The following is a 17,878-nucleotide window of genomic DNA, read 5'->3' as shown; positions in this document are numbered from 1 at the left end:
CGAGTGAATATTAGGTCCGCATGTTCGCCTTTTGGTACAGCAAAATGGTGAAGGGGGCTGTCCTCAGGGAGTTCATCACGAGTAACAAACTTAGGAACGTATGTGCGTTCACCTATTTTAACAACACCAATGCTGTGGATGTAATCAGCTATTGGCTTCAGTTGCTCAGGGAGACAGTTAGACTTAAGTCTATTGTAGCTTCGACGCTTAGCTAACAGAAAACGGAGACGGCAGTGGATCCATGCTCAACGATACGAAGTCAATCAGGTACGGTAAATAAGAGTTGACTAGGTCGTACTCCTCCACGTCAGCAAGAAGGCGCAATACTTCATCTACAATCTTTTCGTCCCATATGAAACCAACTAGAGCGTCGTTGCTCCATCCTAGGATGTTCCACAGATATTGAAGGGCCATCAACCCAATACAGCAAAGGATTTTGTGGCGTAATTGTTTACATGCCAAACGATACACGATGTAGGTGGATCGATTGAGGTCCAGGCGGGGCAGCTTAATTGCCACAGTTTCGATAGTAGCACGCACAATTTCTCCAAGCTTAGAAGTATTAACAGGCACCATGATAACTAGAGAAGACTGTCGAGTAATAGAGATACGAGAATCCCGTATGATGCCAAACTCTGAATCGACGTGTTACCCATGAATCGAACTTGGATGTCATAAGCTAGTTGCGCCAACCTTTTGAACTAAGTCGACCTGATGATATTCTTTTCCGCCATCGTCCCAAACCTTCCCCAAGGATTGATGAAATGAGTAGTTTGATCTTCCAGTCCCTAAACCACGCGAATGAATGTGTCGCATTCAACCAGCCACATGACCAAAACATGACCCCACTTGAAATCACGACCTTCTTTCATGGCATCCAGAATCATCATTATGGCTGTCATTCCATGATATTTCCCTTGAGCAACCATGTTTTAAAATCCCAATACGTCGATGGCTGCTTGTCCTGCCATGTGGTTGAATAATTCTGTGAATGCTTGGCGATCCATTCCCGCCGTCATCCTCGAGTACATAGCGGAAAGAACCCCTACATCTGCAGGCCAAGGACATTCCATTTGGGTTAATCCACATTGGTTGACAAATTTCCAAAACTTCCTTGCGTTTGACGTACCTACAAAAAGTAGAGTGTACCATATAAAGGTAATGCCGGATTTAACCCAGTCAACGTACCGTTGTGGTGCTCTTCGTACATTACCTCCTACTGCAACTTGCAGAAAGTTCAACACGTTTTTAGCTGTTAAACGAGCTCCCAAAGTACCCCAATCTGCTACTTGCACGGGTGGATCAACCAAGATCTTGATATTTCCCCCGATAGTACGACCATCTGCGTCCAGCCCGTGGCAAGTTGTATAGATGTTGTGCATTTCATCGATAAAGATGTTACTTAATGCTCTACCACTCCTAGATACGCCTCCTCGGACAATCGTTTACACAACAAATTGTCTTAATTCGTAAAGCCATTCACCCGAGAGGGAGAATGCTTTACATAATGGTGGCAGCGGTGGGATCGGTAGATATTTTCGATGTAGATATATTTTTACATTTATCAGTGGCAACCTTGTGGATTGCGGCATTAGATTTGCTACGCAGATCGGTTTGTGAGCGTTGCATTGCACCTTTCACGGTGGAAGACATTGATTATGCCTGTTGGAACGATATCGCATAGGATATATACGATACGCAAGGATCAAAAAGTCTTGTTCGTCTACTGCGATTTCTCGTTAGGTCAATTATAAATCAACTCGTTGGTAAAACATTCACCATTTTTACCTTTTTTTTTTGTTGTTCTCGTTTGTTTGTTCTTACCAGGACAAGATGTAGGGGAGACTTATGTTGGTTACGTCGACGTCAAATCACAACCCGTCCAATTTTATGTCCAAAAATCGGCAAATTTTACCGCAACAACTGCCAATGCAGAACTCTTCCCTTTCGAAATAGTCAAACTAAATGAAGGAAATGCCATGGATGCGCAAAAGGGAATATTTAAAGCCCCTAAATCTGGCATCTATGTTTTCGATTTCGCAGCAGTCGATCTGCCCGGTGGCACCGATTTAGTCGTCAACATTCACAAGAATGATGAGCTGGTCGCATCCGGAGGTCCTGTAGGTTCTGCTAATCATGGAACAGTGGCCATTCCGTCCATGTTGCAATTAACTGTCGACGATACCATCAAAATAACTATCTCCACGCTAAACGGAATGCTTTATAGCGACCCTCTGCGCCCAATGACCCATTTCACAGGATTTTTGCTGGAGGAAGACATTTTTGCATGACGAATAACACAAACAAAAGCCAAATAATAACACCCTGTCGTGTATGTTCAGCTTGGCAGTGTATCTAGTTTGAAAGAAAAAAAAATACATGTAGATTAAAGTTTTTTGTCATTCAGACAAACCTACAAAACATGAAGGTCACTCTTGATTGTATCATTCTCGAGGTCTGCAAAATACATTAAACCACTATTCCCTGGTGAATTTTTGCCGGTCTTGACGTTCTAGTTAGCACATTAGTGCTACACAGCCAAAGAGAAAAATCCAAGGGGAATTTAACGGTTCCTAGAAAAACAACGAGAATGGTAGCCATTCTTCGTTTCCATTACGCACTTTCTTTGTAAACTAAACTAGTGGAACAAAATTTTTTCTTATCAACAAAAAGAAAGAAGAAAAAAACTCAAAAGCCATGGGAAATTTTACAATTAAAAGAAAAAATAAATACAACCATGTTTGATTTAAAACGGAAACAAATGAATGCCGACGAGCGCGGTGAGTAAATTGTCGTCTGGTAGCGTCACGTTATCGGAGATAGGAGACTGCTGGCAGCTCCACGTTAAAACTTAAAACGCGATGATTAGAGAAAGAAAATTACTGGTAACCAACTTGATCCGAGTTAGTGATGTCTTGCCAATGAACTGTCTGTCGTTTTATTTTTAATCTTGGTTTTATTTTTCAGTCTGCAGAAGGAGCTTGGAAAGGAAATGATATGGCAAGTCTATTATACCAGCACATCAAGCCGTTGATTGATCACGTGCGTAGTTATTTTATATCTTGCGTCACTCATAATTTCCTCTCAGTTTCATATAATTTTTTCTTCATTTGCAGGGTTTCAAGTTCATACATTGTTCCTATGACATAATGGGTTGAACGGAAAAGTGTTGAGCATTGGCACATGAACAAATGAAAAAGTGAATACCTGCAAAAGAATGGAATGGTATGTGTTGTGTTATGTAATATAACAGCTAGAGAATAGTGGTTACAAAAGATTTGTAAAGGAGTTTCTGGTACAATGTCCATTTAGCGTGTAATAACAAAAGATGGCTCAGCGGCAGGTACATTTGCTCTAATGTTGCAAACCAGAGTTACTGATCTGATTAAGATTTTTTATTTTTCATTTATTTTTGGAGATTCCATTTTATTTGGCTATAATATCTATTTTGCAATAGTTTTTAATATTCAAAATGCATCACCAATTTTCTCATTCTATTTTCTATATTAGCCTGGTTTGTAATTGCTACAATCCAACATTTAATGTTACCTTTGTAGTCTAAATTCTCATGTGAATTTTAAGCTTGAATTTTCTCTTGTAGGGTTTTGAAATGGGAACGAGCGTCAGTTTTGGAAAGTTCTGTGGGGGATCGCTGTTTACCTGGAATTCTACAGATCAAGCTTTTATTTTCTTAATGCCATGTTATACTGGAAAAAATATTTAAATACCAGTCTATTGTTAGTGGAACATGTGAAGCCAGCAAATGCCCCCACATCGACCCGTTATCTGCTAATCCTGGCCTTGTGTATTTCATCAGGAAACAATGACCTTGAACCAATCACTTACCCTCCTTCAGCATCTTCTAGATGGAGCATGCACATATGGACATCTCTTTGCTTGCTCCATTGTCCAAGAAAACCCTTTAAAAGCTTGCATTTTCAGAGAGTTCCATCATTCTGCGTTCTGTAGTTGACCGGATGAGATGCACATCAAGCTCATCTGGAAAATTATAACTGAAAATGAAACTTTTTTCAAGGATAGTTCTTTTACATTTTATTCGCTCAGTTGGATAAATGAAACCAACATCGATGGACTCATTTGTTCAACTACAAGTTGAGATGTAAAAGAATTATCCCAGTTTTTACACATTTTTCTTAGCAATTAAAAAAAAAGAGAATTTCGGGTTGTTTACCTACGGTTGGATACCTGTGATTTTTTAACTTGATCAGCGTTGGAACTCGGAGACCAAAGTCATTACTCGAAAGGAGTTTTAGAACGTCCTTTGATTCATGATGTTTGGTACAAAAGAAATCTCTGACTCTGCCTGGAAGAAAATGGACAGGTGATTTAAAGGAATGTTTTAGTGAAAACTAGTGAATTGAGTACTTTCTGACATGGTCGGATCTTGAAGTGAAAATGAGTATTAGGAGGAATGCAGTACCTCGATAAAGAGGTTAAGACAGTTACGTTTGGTAGTGCCATACTAGGTGTATAGGCTCAGAGCGGGCCTTACAATGAGTCAAGGGGAAACGAGACTTACACATGTTGTGTGGTTTAACTAAAACTAAAAAATATATATATATATATCCAGAAGGAGATCTCGTCATGGTTTAAATTAGGGTTTGGGATTAAATGGTTAAATCTGGGGTACATTTTGTACACGCTTATACTATTGAGGGAATATATTTCACGATTGCAATACATTCATGAAATTTCATTGTACAATCGGGCAACGGTCTTATACTGATGGATTCCAGATGATAATCGATTCGTCTCCCTGTTATAAATGCATACGAGCAGCGAAGAAACACTAACTAGCTCTATCATTTAAATGGATTGAAAGTTTACTCGACAGTGTTTTTTAATTAAATCGGGTTGAAAAATGAGACCAAGTCAACATGTTGATGGTTTTAAGAAACAAGAATGGAACACGGTAAAAATACACGAGTAAAAATTTGGTGGTAGATAAATTTCATCATATTAAAATTGTCACTCACATCTCCAACACTGATCTCAGACCCTTCTGGATGATGGAGAGAAGGGCTGCTGTTGCTACCAATTGATGTTGGATTGTGAAATATGTGACTCTATGCCAAAGGTGTAAGCAGAATGCTGAAAACCTATTTGAAAGGCAATCAGCAGCGATCATGACGCCATCAGGGTAGTCCAATCATGACGCTACCTATTCACACAAGTTGATAATTACAATAGTAGCAACTTAAGATTGAAAATAACATGATATAATTCTCTAACATACCCGAATTGAAGGTAAACAACTTCCTCCAGCGATAGCATTGCACCATAGACCACGCTATTGATGACGCTTGATGTGTTGGCGTCTGCTATGTGTGTGAATCAATTTGAAATGAAAATGATTCAAAATTGAATTCTTACAGATCAAATGTAACGAAAATTGTAATTCAAATTTTAAAATGATTAAAAATAAAATGTACACATGTTGAAGCTATTTTTATTTTTTTATAAGATTTCTATTTCTTATTTGTAAATTAAACGCTGAAGTTGACGATGAGCAGATGACGCCATCTTCATGACGCTATTGAACCACGCTACTGACGCCACTATCACCGATAGATGGAAATCTTCAAAACCACATTTGGTATTCAACTATAATAGAAATTTTCTTTTCGTGCTGTATATTTCTTTCTTCTTTATCAATTAAAAAAACCAAAAACGATCAATTTCGCCAGGGTAGTTCCACACCGCTTTATGCTGTTGAGCTATTAATTTTTCTAAAATATTTTGTAAATTAAATTCTATTCCGACATGGCCGAGATTCGAACACCGGCACTTGAGATTATTACCCCGAGTTGCTAACCACTAGACCACCCGTTGACATGTACGGAGAAGGGAAAACATGGGAGTGTATGGTATGGCCCAGGTAAACCCCCCTGCACTCACCCCTCTCCCATGAGTGCGTGCAGCCTCCCCGCTCGACCACCCTTCTGGCCGGCTTGAGCAGCACCTCGCGTCAGCCCCATAAAACAAGAAACTTAAAAGTGATATGCGTTTGTTGCTTTAAAAAACATGAAATTGTTATGGATATGTTTGAAATCAATCCGTAAGATTTATAAGATTTATTTCATCAAACATTTTCATTTCCTACTTCACCTGAGTACTGGCATTGGCATAGGTAGAGGGGGAGATGCGTTCAAGGCTGAGCCGCTGAAGGGGAGAGACGCGTTCAAGGCTGAGCCGCTGAAGGGGGGATCGAGCTACGGAACAAATAAATGGCGAAGAAAACACGGAAATTTGTTCATTTTTTTTAAATTAGCGATAGTTAATAAGTGAAAACGACGTTTGAACAAATGAGTTTTACAGTTAAGATCAAGGGGAATACGTTCATCAAAAAATAAAGACGGGAATCAGCTGCCTAACATGTGAAAAATGAAACGGCAATGTGTGAAATCACTCATCGTGGTTTGAGCTACGGCAATGAATATATACGGTGGCGGATCTCTCGCAGATTATTCCGCCTTCTCGCTCATGTAGAGTAGGTCGAATTTTTTTATGAAAATATTTCAGAGTACCTAATGGAACTTAGAAATAATTGGGAGAAATAGGCCCACTTTGACGGAGAAATAGGCCCACTTTAAAAATATTTTTAAAGTGGGCCTATTTCGTAGGGGCCTATTTCGTCCGGGCCTATTTGCCGGGCCTATTTCGTCGGGGCCTATTTCGACCGGGCCTATTTCTCCGGCTTCCGTCGGAATCAGATGTGCTATTAACAAAATCAGTACTGCCTGATGAACTTGCTGCACTACATTCTGATGACATAGCAGTATCAATATCAGTGCTCTTCTCAGTGCTAGAGTCTTCGTCACTTCTTTCCATATGACCTATTGATGTTTGATCCTCGTCTCCTTGAATACTAAAGACAGCAGGAATGGTATTCCCTTCATCCAAGTACGAGTTGACTACATCCATGTTGGCTGCATCGATTTTAAGTTGATAAACATTTTTCACATCATTATCTCCTAAGAAATAACAACAATAGCAAATATAAGATAAGTCTGGCATAATTCATAAAAAGAAGCAACAACAACTTACCACCATCATTCACTTCATTCAAGGACGTGTTGATTTCATCCAAGTTGGCTGCATCGTTTCCAAGTTGACAAGCATTCACATCATATCCTAAGAAATAACAGCAATAGCAAATAAGATAAATTTGGAATAATTCCTAAAAAGAAGCAAAAAGAACTTACCATCATTCACTTCATCCAAGCACGAGTTGACTACATCCAAGTTGGCTGCATCGTTTCCAAGTTGACAAGCATTGACATCATCTCCTAAGAAATAACAGCAATAGCAAATAAGATTAATTTGGCATAATTCCTAAAAAGAAGCTTTTTTACACTCACTGCATCGTAAAATATATTTTTACTAAGTACTGACCTTGAATGTTCCCAACATGAATAGGGTGTACGAATTTAGTCTGACTTCCATGGACTTTATTCCAGTGACGTCGGAATGAGAGGAACACATAATAATGTTTGTTGCAACTGTCTGGATGTCTGCATATTATGTGGAAGGGCACACTACAACTGTGTTTCTGTTTTACATGCTTAAAAAATGTAGTTGGGTCATCAACTGCGATTAAAAGAGTGCACATAGAACACTGCACTGTATTATTTGCTGGCGGCATAATGTCTCGATGTAAAAAAAACACTTGAATCAGTTTCTTGCACTATCTTAAAATTTTGACGTTTGTTGCAGACGACAATAACTGGAGCACATAAATACAGCAGTGACTATGCCGACGACACTCTAATTACAAGACATAAACGTTTTTAGTTTGAACACAGTAAATGAAGTAGGGAAAAGCAGCACTTGTTTCCCATAAAATACTTAATTTAAAGTTATTTTTTAAAAATAAGTATAAGAATTTTAAAAAAAGTACGTTGACTTCGGCACTTTATTATTTAAAAGTACTTTAATCCTTTTTAAACACTTATCTAAAAGCATTTATTATTTATTTAAGTATGTCCCGTGTGATAAGTGTGGTAAAAACAAATAAAAGTATGGAATTTCCTGATTTAAGTACCCAAAAATCCCTACTTAAATTGCAAAGTACTGTTCAGTGCCCAGTACATACTTAAATAGGGTAAAATAAGTACTCTACCGCCGCTGTGTGTAGTTGTGTGATGAAGACCCTTAGTGGTATAGTATTTCGGAGCTTCAGTGTAGTAGCTGAAAGCCTTAATTTAAAAAAAGGATGCTGATCGTAATGTATTTCGAACCCTCAGCGTAGTGGCCTAAGGAAAAGGCTTCTCATGAAAAACAAGAGATAGCTTTAATTTTTTAAGTGCCCAAAGATACAGGGGCTGAAAGAGGTTATATTACAAGTCAAGGAGAAAAAAGGCTCACGGATGTTTAGAGCTATCTATATTCATAATTTAAGGGAAAATAGGGTTACAAGTGCAATAATTCATCCGTTTTATAAGTCAAGATGAGGTATCTAAAAAAACCAAGGCTGAAAGGTCATATCACAAGTCAAGAAGAAACAGGGTTTCTCGATTCTTATAAAAGGCATATTATGAAGACCCTTAGTGGTGTAGTATTTCGGAGCTTCAGTGTAGTAGCTGAAAGCCTTGATTAAAAATAGAAGGCTAATTGCAAAGTATTTTGATGCTTTGGTATAGTAGCCGAAAAAAAAGTTTATTGAATAGCGTTTTCCTGAAAAAGAATTATTCCTTTAAGATTGAAACGTCGTTGGCTATATAAAATAAAGAATTTAGTTTAATGGCATGGCATGGCATGGCTGACCGCAACGGGGCTGGCGCTGTGGAACGGTGCTCGCGGAAGGATGGAAATAAGAAGTTGAGTACTAAACAGTTAATTTTTTTTTCAACACCTCGTAGAACGAGTTTAAAGTACACTACACAACTACTATGCACGCTAGCAGATGTGGGGAAGAATTTTCACTCATACGTTAAAATACTTGAGACATACGCTTTTTGGGAACACTTCCAATTTTACCATCTGACCATTGGCTATTTAACTAAAGTTAATTAAAGAAAAATACGTGCATTCCATTCGTTTGAAGTGACGAAACGATTGGTGAAATACCAAATGAAATATTCAAATTAACTTACATAATACATCCCGTGAGACAGACTATTAGCCGATGGCAAACATCTGTGTAACACCACTCGGAACGATGTGATTAAACATCCCGGTATTTAGCCTGGATATAAGTAAAATTCATCCAAGGATTTAAAAAAGATATACCGATAGTGGTCACCAAACCAGGCCAGTTCGTACATTAAGATGTAACGAAATGAACGTGTCATGATATTGTAATAATTTGTCAGTCACGCCTGACGTGACTGATTTATTTGCACACGTAAAACATTCAAAAATCTATGGTTAGTGCAAACAAGGGAAGATTCTGGCCAGGATGTGTGGGTGGTGAAGGAGAATTTGTGTTAGGATCCGTCAGCCAGTCACGTCAGCTGCCCGGCTATGAAATGATCACTAGTAGAAAGAGAGGAAGGATAAGTGGTAGACTACTTTCAGTGCGGGAGTTTCCATGTCGACGTCTTGTTGGTCATGGGTAGAAGCCGTGGCGTTGGATCGGGGGGCACGGGCCGGACTAGTAGTGAAGGGGCGACGGTGGGGTAAAGAAAGGAACGTGACGTACACAACGAGTCTCATCAGTGAATCGTTATTTCTCCTCAACACTTACTATTAGGTTTCTACACGACAGCAGGGGACACAAAATACAACAGCAACACACGATTGAAAAAAGGGAACTAACTCGGGGGGCAAGAGAGATGCGGGTTCAACCTAGGGAAGCTAAAGTTGGCATGGGTAATAAAAATATAAAAAGCAAGCTAGTAGTTCACGAAGAAATGTGAACTGGTGTGAAAAAAGAAAACAAGGTCGAGAGATAAGGTGGCATTAACACGTCGGTCAAGCGGAATGAGGCAATAAAACAATAAAAGAGATAGCGGGGGAAACAAGGTCAAGCGGTATATAAGATTTGGCAAAACAACTTTTAATTTAAAGTGTTTTAGTTTAAGTTAAGAGTCCTTACAATATTTAAATGTGTGGTTATTTCCAAATGAATACACATTTAGATAGAATAATCTTGGCTAATTATCTCCTGCTACAACTCCTACAAGTGTACAGATAAGTGTGCCATATAACTCCTTCGACGACACGCTTAGGAGTCTCGTCTTTTAAACCAATTTGACTCCACAGTAGCCATAGCAACCAATTTGACTCCCGTACTGTCCTAGAGTTCCTATGTTATTCTATGTTCTTCTTTCTACTTCTTTTTCTTTTTCTCCTTCCTTCTCTATCCAATACAACACAAAATAAATCGACACTTGTTGGAGAAGCGAGCCCTTCTTTGCCAACACGGATTCCCAACACGCTCTTTACCTAAGCTCCGGAAAAGAAGAGGAAGAAAAAACCCACCATGGCCGGTCGCAGCAATCAACAACGAAGCGTCAACTTCCGTTGTCGACGCGGAAGGGCCACCCTCCTGGTGACCGTTCCAGGTGCCGCGGCCTCTGATTCGGCACCGCTACCTGAGGACACTCGCGCCAGGACCGGGTACGACCCGCAACTGCCGCCCCAGTACTACCAGAAATTTTGGTAATGGCGATATAAGAAGATCCAGAAGCTGATTCTAGAGCATAAAATCTGCATCGCACTCCGCGACCAAGATTACTCCAGGTATCTTGATCACGTGATAGAGGTGATCGCCCTGGAATAACCTGACCCGCCTGAAGAATAAGGTAACGTACAAAATCGGTTGTTTACGTGAGTTTAATCGATCTTTCGGTTAGCCAGTTAGGATTTTACGTCATCGACAGTCCTTTTTGTTATACGGCACCATTTGATTCGCCTATTTTTTAAATGGCGCAGAGCCCTTGGGGCCACCTTGAAATTTAGCCCCACTACGCACCAGCATATTGATTGGTGGATTTATTAATGTTCTGGTATTATTTTAAACTGTCTATATCAGAACTTAAAAAATTCAAAGAACTTAAGCATGTGTAAAATAAAGAAAGGTACCGGCGCGACAGCAGTAACAATTGAAAAATCGAAAAATGTGTGCACTTCGTTTGGGGATCGTTTTGTATTTTTGCATGTTATAAATATATTTCCTAGATTCCTCTTAACTCGATCAATTTTGTCATGTAATTAAAAAAATGTATATAATTATTTTTAATAAAATTCTAAGTATTGATTACATGAAGACCATGAAATCCAGTAGCCACAAAAAATGTATAGAACCATAAACTGCATCTGCGATAGAAAAGGGGGTTTCATTGTATTCTAAGAAATAAATAGACAAAGGTTATAAGCCCCAGCAAAAAATGAAAGAATTCCCACAAAAATAGTTAGAACCCCTATCCAATTTAATGACGAAATAAAAATATAAATCTCTGTGTAAAATACTGGGAAACACGGGAGGGCATTTGAGCAAAATTAAAAAAATATATAGTTAAAACATACAGCAAAAGTTAAGAAAGACTTTGCATTGCACTGATGTTAGATTAAAACTCAACGCGAAATGTAAATTATTATTGAGAAATGCACTGATGGCAACGCCGCGATTCCCCGGACATTTTTGGATTTGTGCATTGGGGAATAGTAAAATACATGGAAGGTCTAAATCGGTAATCGGACATATCTTAGTTAAGGGTCATTAGATTTAGTGTAAACATTTTTATTTTATTTTAAAGTTGCGTAGCCGATAGTTCCTACATTGTGCCACATGCAAATTCTACTATAATTACTGCCTCGAGGTTTTAGTGTCATTTGTGCACTCATGCCAATTCTTATCTCAACGTAAAAGTTGGTAATTTTAGTTTCCCATGGTTATTTTTGTAACAATATTACTTATTTTGATGTACAGTATAATTGGAAAAACAAGATGAAACCTCTGGTGATCTTTGAATTTGGATTGAGATGGTAGGTACCTTAATAGATTTTTGTGTGTGAACTGATATTCATCGAGAAGACATTGTTTGACTACCCTCTCGATCAACAACGAAATGTAAACTGACAGAAAAGGCTATGGCTCCTAGCCGCCATTTTAAGCAAATAACCAGGCTGTCGTAAGCAAACAAGTTGAAATTCGAGGCATTTTAACATTCTTTTGGAATAATGGTTAAAAGTAGTAGAGTAACGTTTGTATGTTAGTTCGTTCAAGGTAAGCCGAGAGTGATTATTAAGTATATTTATTATTGCTGCTATCTGCTGTGTTTGTGTTAGTGATGGAATTGTTATTTTTGTGTGTGCTGCAGCTAGGGAGTTTTAGTGTGTTTAGGGATCTTCATTGATTTATCAGGGTGAATTGTTGTTCCTGCTTACGTTTGCTGGGGGTGCGGGGTGGTTTTACTGTCTCCATGCAATTGTCGTAGAGGGCAGTGCGCTCCCTGAATAGGGTTCCTAAAATCATTTTGTTTTTCGGTTTTGGTTTGCCATTCTGCAGTCGTCTTTCTTCCATTGGTGATGTTAATTTGCTACTTCGCACGGCCATCCCCCCCCACCGTTTCTTCTTTCTCGTTTGCTGATCGAGTTTGTCCTTTGTTTCAGGTATTATGCTTTTTGTCGTGTAATCTTGGTAGCCACCCTTCAAGGTAGAGGCATGGTCATTTGTTAGAATAATGTTGCTAATTTTGATTAATTTGTTCACTTCCGTCGTTGAATCCTGTCGCATAGATTCCTCGTCGATCATTTTACCTATGAAAGATATGCCCATTGTCTGGCAGAAGCATAAGTTTCTTGTAGTGTGGTTTTTTTTAGCAATTTGTCTTGCATTTTCTGGCCCAGTCTTTAATAGTTTTAGTTTCGTGGAGTCCACAGAGGTTTTCGATCAAAGGACGACAACTGTTCGTGTTCACTATCATTGGAAATCGGTAGTAATCTCGACCGTTTTAGGTTGTTTATTTAGAAATATATAGACTACTATCATTTTTGTAGTTAAACTGCTAGTGCAGAATCATGGGTTTATTCATGTGGTCCGTCCGCGTGTAATTGCAGTTATTTTCTTCTTTCAACTGGACAAGGATTTCATTGTCGAATTCGTTCTTGCTTCCTGTATTATTTTGGCTCAAGTGATCAGTAATTTTTACACGATTAAATTGTTTGTATTTCTAGAGGAAATTCATTTCAGTGGTTAGAATTCCAACCACATGTGGGCTTTCACCAACACGTCATCGAGTTTGAATGATGCAATTTTCTGCATTTACCAAATACCCAACAACGCAAAGGATTTCCAAGTATGTTTTTCCCTTTATTTCATTCACGCGTTTTGGTTTTTGTTGAATACTGTGTCTTAAATTGATATGGATTCTGTATTCACATTAAAAACAAAACACGCATTTTAGTTCATGTTGCTAAACTATCATTCTGAGAAATTCAACTTGTTAACGAAAGGTAAACGTATATAGTAATCATTAACTACTCGAAAAAGAATTTTACGGGATCATTGGGGTCAACTTTGCGTAGGGTTCCCCTTGAATCAACGACTTTGCATTGATAGAAATTCTTGTAGTATTCTTCAACTTCATGGTGTGTGTTTATTTTATCGCCATGCACATCTGTACTGTTATGTGTTGCCCAGGCAATTTGTTGAGTTTGCTTACAAGTGGGAGCGATTCCAAGTTGGAAAGCCATTCCCGACAACGGAATACTGGAATAATTAAATATTTGCATTATCGAACAAATTTTATTGGATAAAAAAATGTAGTAATAATCTAGAAAGGTCTTACCTTGAGTTACCGGAAGAAAATTTGGTTGTTACTCCAGCCTTTTCTGTACACATCCCCGTTAAATAGACGTAGTATAATGGTATGGTCGGAGTCGTTTGAAAGGCGGCCAACAAGGGAAGGATCGAAGTTCCATGCATGAAAAATGCGTGCCTAAACACATGACGTGGATAGGTATTCCATGGCCATTCCGTCGTCGTTTGTGCCCATTTGCCATCTTGTGATGGGAAATTTAGTTTTGGTTAGCACTCTTTTTTGTTAGAACGCAAGATAAATAAAAAATTTCTACATCAGCGGCGGTAGAGACTATTAACAACTTAAAAAGGCCGCGCAATTTTCTACGACTTTTTCCACATCGAATTTCAGGCGTATACAAGTAGTAAACATACGATTCGATCAACACAACCATAGCAACTAAAACGAAAACCTTCCAAAAAGACTAAAGAAATGATACTATTTTATAGGAACAGAACATACTATTTCATGTTTCACAACTAATAAAACAAACATGACCATGTTATTTTAAATCACGCACGCAGTATATAAAAAAACACAGAGGCAATACAATAATCACACAGTGCTGAAAAACCAGAAAACTTCAAAGTGAGTAAACCCAGCGGACGGGCGCCTCTCCTCAACACCAGATCCTTTTGCACAGACGTAGCGCCCAGCAGAAGTAGTACACCATACACGGCCGGGTAGTTGCGGTCAAACACAAATACAAGCTAGCAAGTGAACAAGCCTCCCCAACTTTCACGCAATATTTTAAAATCATCACACCCCACAGACAATACAAGAATGAAGGGTAGTTTAGAATCAAAAAAATAACAGAGCTGAAATCACACCGGAATAATTTAAGTCGACAGAATTTCCCTCGAAATAAAAAACAACAAAATAACGATTGTACAAGTGTGTTCGTGTTGTTTAACTACTCACATGATGTTATTACTGGTGTGTATGACTTTGCTCCTGTGTGAGGAACACAATTGTTTACATGCAATAAGATCGGGGGCCACCCTCATCAAAATTGGCCCCCCAAAAAAAAGCGCCCAAATGTCCGTAGATCGTCAAAATTGCCCGAAAAGACCGGCCTATCACGGAAACAGCTGGCATTTCAGAAACCCTTAACCACAATGGACAATAATATAAATAATACAAACACGAATATAAAGTTAATCTATTCCGAACGTGGCAAACCCTGTAATGCGGAAAGTTTCAAGAATATCCTGAGTTTCTCCGTTGAATGGACAAAAGAACGTCCGAATAAACTCGATAAGTTCAATTCTTGTCCCATCACTATCTCCGGTCGTACGAAGGCGAATATTCGACGCCCCACACCGATGGCAACAAGGAATCATCAGCAGCAGATTTAACGGAAGCTCGTTTAAGTTTCCGCATCCAAGATTTTGATGATCCCGTTGGTTCGAAAGCTAATTATTTTATCCTGACTGTCCTAAAGAATAAACAAAATTTACATCAGGCACTGTAATAAAAAAATAAAGCAACTACAAGAGCAGTTCCTCCCACGTCTCAGACAAGGATATTAGACAATCATGCGGCGAGTTGAGTGATTTTGAATCGACGAGCCGATGAGTTTGCATAGATGCTGCGCAGACCAAAATAAATGGTGAAATAAAGAGGAGTGACCTTCTATAGCTTCACCAGCCTTCATTATTTCCCAAGGTTCGCCCTCGTGGGAAGAGTGACCGGACAAAAGATTACAACTGAATTCGAAAGAAAAAATTAATTTAAAACGAGAACAAACAGTTATACAGAAAAAATTAAAACCAACAACCGGCTCGAGCGGATTATGGGAGAAGTGACGTGATGATTTTCCACATCAGGCGAATACTAGTCCCCCTGCAAAGCAACTGATCAGACGAATTTTAATAAGAAACAAAAACATAAGATTTAACCAAGAGCAAGATACCAAGTAGCATAGAACAACCAGCAACAACGAGCACCGCGATGGCGAATAGAAGTGCGCGTGTTTCTTCTGGCAGACAAGGGTCACATTTCCCAAAGGATCCGTACAGTAGCTGAATATCACAATAAATATTAGAAAACCAAATTTCACATAAAAGAGGAAATGATAACCTATTGATACGCGAAAGCATAAGTCCGTTGACCATCTTAGCCACTTACATTTGCGGTGACTGATTTTCTGGGCAGGGAGTCGGAACAGATGTGCTATAACAAAACAGTACGCCGATGAACCGCACACATCGATGACATAGCAGTATCAATACAGTGCTCTCCAGTCAGAGTCTCGTCACTTCCAAGACCAATGTTTGATCCTCGTCTCCTGAATACAAAGACAGCAGGAATGATTCCCTTCATCCAAGTACGAGTTGACACACCATGTTGGCCATCGATTTTAAGTGATAAACATTTCACATCATACCAAGAAAAACACAAACAAATAAGATAAATTGGAATAATTCCAAAAAGAACAACAAGAACTACCATCATTCACTCATCCAAGCACGAGTTGACTACATCCAAGTTGGCGCATCGTTTCCAAGTTGACAAGCATGACATCATCTCCTAAGAAATAACAGCAAAGCAAAAAGATTAATTGGCAAACAAAAAACAACAAGAACACCACCACAAATACAGCATCATCCACAGAGCAGTATCTTCAGTTTGTCGTAGCTTACAGAACATCTTTCCACATTATCAAACACTGTAGACGAACTGAGGTCAAGCTGCCCGTAGTCCGTCATATTTTAGCAAAAGAACATCATTAAGGTGTAATTATCCACCAGAAAATAAAGAGCAACGCCAACAATCTTGTAAAGCAGAGTCCTCAGCACGCAACGTCGTTACTTACTGTGGTGAGAATACATGACTCGTGGATGTTCAAAGAACCAAAATTCACAAATATTTGTTATTAGCCATGCAATTATTATTTGAAATTAACACGAGCGAAAAAGAACGACTACTATATCAACGATATCAGCAGACAACTGTCGGAAGAGGCCAAAACACCATTCCTGATCATTTTAAATAACCAAACACTCAAATGAACGTCAGTCCAACTCCCGCCACCGCAAGGCGGCAGCAAGCACAAAAATTTTTCCCAGCATTACAATAAATAGATTGTTTATTAGAAAGAAGTAATAGGAATACATGGATTCATTATCGTAATAAAAGGAATACATTGGAGCATTAAAACTTAATTCACTACATGGAACAACAGCAAATATGTTTAATGGGCGAACACAAAAAAAACGATCGGGCAAAAACAGTCGTTTCCAATCCCCATTACCAAATATACGTCCCGCCACCAAAAAATCAGCAATTCAAAAAACGGTTCTTCAAAACATGCGGAGCCTAAAAAACCGTTCTTGTGCAAATTCACCAGCGATTTTCAGTGATTAAGCGGTTGGAATTCGAATCGCTAATCAAATCAGTTGTTTCGTAAGCGATGGCCCACCAAGCGGCTTAACATCTATCGGGAATGATACCGGAACAGTGAAATCCGCATTCCCAAAGAAATGTCCTGCCATCCCTTGCAACGTCTAAGCCCACAGCTTTGGGTGGGAGGATAGGACCAAGGCACATGCAAAATGCAATTTCTATTCATAATTTTTAAATCAGCACTTGACAACCGGAAGCACCAAGAATTCCTAGAGCGCCAAACATCGATTGATTAGCCAAAGAAGAAGGAATGAAGTTGGGTAGCCTCAGATTCATCAGGATTTTGGGTATAGAAAACAGGTTGATATTATGAATTCGATATTCTTTCAAGTACCGTCAAGTCCTTCTCCGAAAAAGAATAGCATGAAGTGAAGCTGTTATTTCAGAAGTAGAAGGAAATTGCGTAGTGTGGATCGTCATAAACAAACTCAGCCAAAACGACGGCAAGAGCAAGCAAGAGCCCATTTCAGAGACGAGAAGAAAGTAGTAAATCAAACCTTTTGATGGAGGTGGAACGGGAATCATCACACGATAACGTGATATTTTGCGATTTACGACATCCAAATCAACTATTGTACAATAAGATGACGAAGAGTTTTCGGACAACCAGATCAAGAGCCCTCGTTTACAACGCATTAAGTCAGGAAAATATTTTAGTTGGATCGACGTATCCTAGTCTAGTGAATGGGCAACGACGGTCA

At 38.9% G+C, this 17,878-nt stretch overlaps 2 protein-coding genes, 2 long non-coding RNA genes and 1 other non-coding gene across 6 annotated transcripts; 2 read left to right on the top strand and 3 right to left on the bottom strand.

Moving 5' to 3' along the window:
• Nucleotides 1-1,557: 1,557 nt before the first annotated feature.
• LOC116936098 lies at nucleotides 1,558-2,395 on the top strand. The gene is made up of 2 exons (XM_032943304.2): nucleotides 1,558-1,743; nucleotides 1,828-2,395. The coding sequence occupies exons 1-2, from the start codon at nucleotides 1,659-1,661 to the stop codon at nucleotides 2,289-2,291; spliced, it is 549 nt and encodes a 182-aa protein (XP_032799195.2). The 5' UTR covers nucleotides 1,558-1,658; the 3' UTR covers nucleotides 2,292-2,395.
• Nucleotides 2,396-3,695: 1,300 nt separating this feature from the next.
• LOC116936678 lies at nucleotides 3,696-5,483 on the bottom strand. Of its 2 annotated transcripts, XR_006648296.1 has the most exons (4): nucleotides 5,258-5,482; nucleotides 4,387-5,182; nucleotides 4,193-4,324; nucleotides 3,696-3,999 (listed from the first exon to the last, which is right to left on the bottom strand). It is a non-coding gene; the product is annotated as an uncharacterized LOC116936678 (long non-coding RNA). The 2 variants fall into 2 exon arrangements; XR_006648295.1 differs by having other exon boundaries at nucleotides 4,193-5,182; nucleotides 5,258-5,483.
• A 900-nt stretch (nucleotides 5,484-6,383) lies between these two features.
• LOC116928309 lies at nucleotides 6,384-7,855 on the bottom strand. Its single transcript, XM_045179327.1, has 3 exons — nucleotides 7,417-7,855; nucleotides 6,702-6,950; nucleotides 6,384-6,391 (listed from the first exon to the last, which is right to left on the bottom strand). Exons 1-3 carry the CDS (start codon nucleotides 7,664-7,666, stop codon nucleotides 6,384-6,386), a joined length of 507 nt encoding a protein of 168 aa, XP_045035262.1. The 5' UTR covers nucleotides 7,667-7,855.
• Nucleotides 7,856-12,168: 4,313 nt separating this feature from the next.
• LOC123473686 lies at nucleotides 12,169-13,372 on the top strand. Its single transcript, XR_006647864.1, has 2 exons — nucleotides 12,169-12,579; nucleotides 13,144-13,372. It is a non-coding gene; the product is annotated as an uncharacterized LOC123473686 (long non-coding RNA).
• On the bottom strand, nucleotides 13,322-14,045 carry LOC116922022. Its single transcript, XR_006647866.1, has 2 exons — nucleotides 13,758-14,045; nucleotides 13,322-13,678 (listed from the first exon to the last, which is right to left on the bottom strand). It is a non-coding gene; the product is annotated as an uncharacterized LOC116922022 (transcript).
• Nucleotides 14,046-17,878: the final 3,833 nt, after the last annotated feature.

Source organism: Daphnia magna, linkage group LG1 (genome assembly GCF_020631705.1).
Source record: "Daphnia magna isolate NIES linkage group LG1, ASM2063170v1.1, whole genome shotgun sequence".
NCBI lineage: Eukaryota > Metazoa > Arthropoda > Branchiopoda > Diplostraca > Daphniidae > Daphnia > Daphnia magna.
Note: the sequence above shows the minus strand (reverse complement) of the source record. Positions and strands in the feature narration are given on the sequence as shown.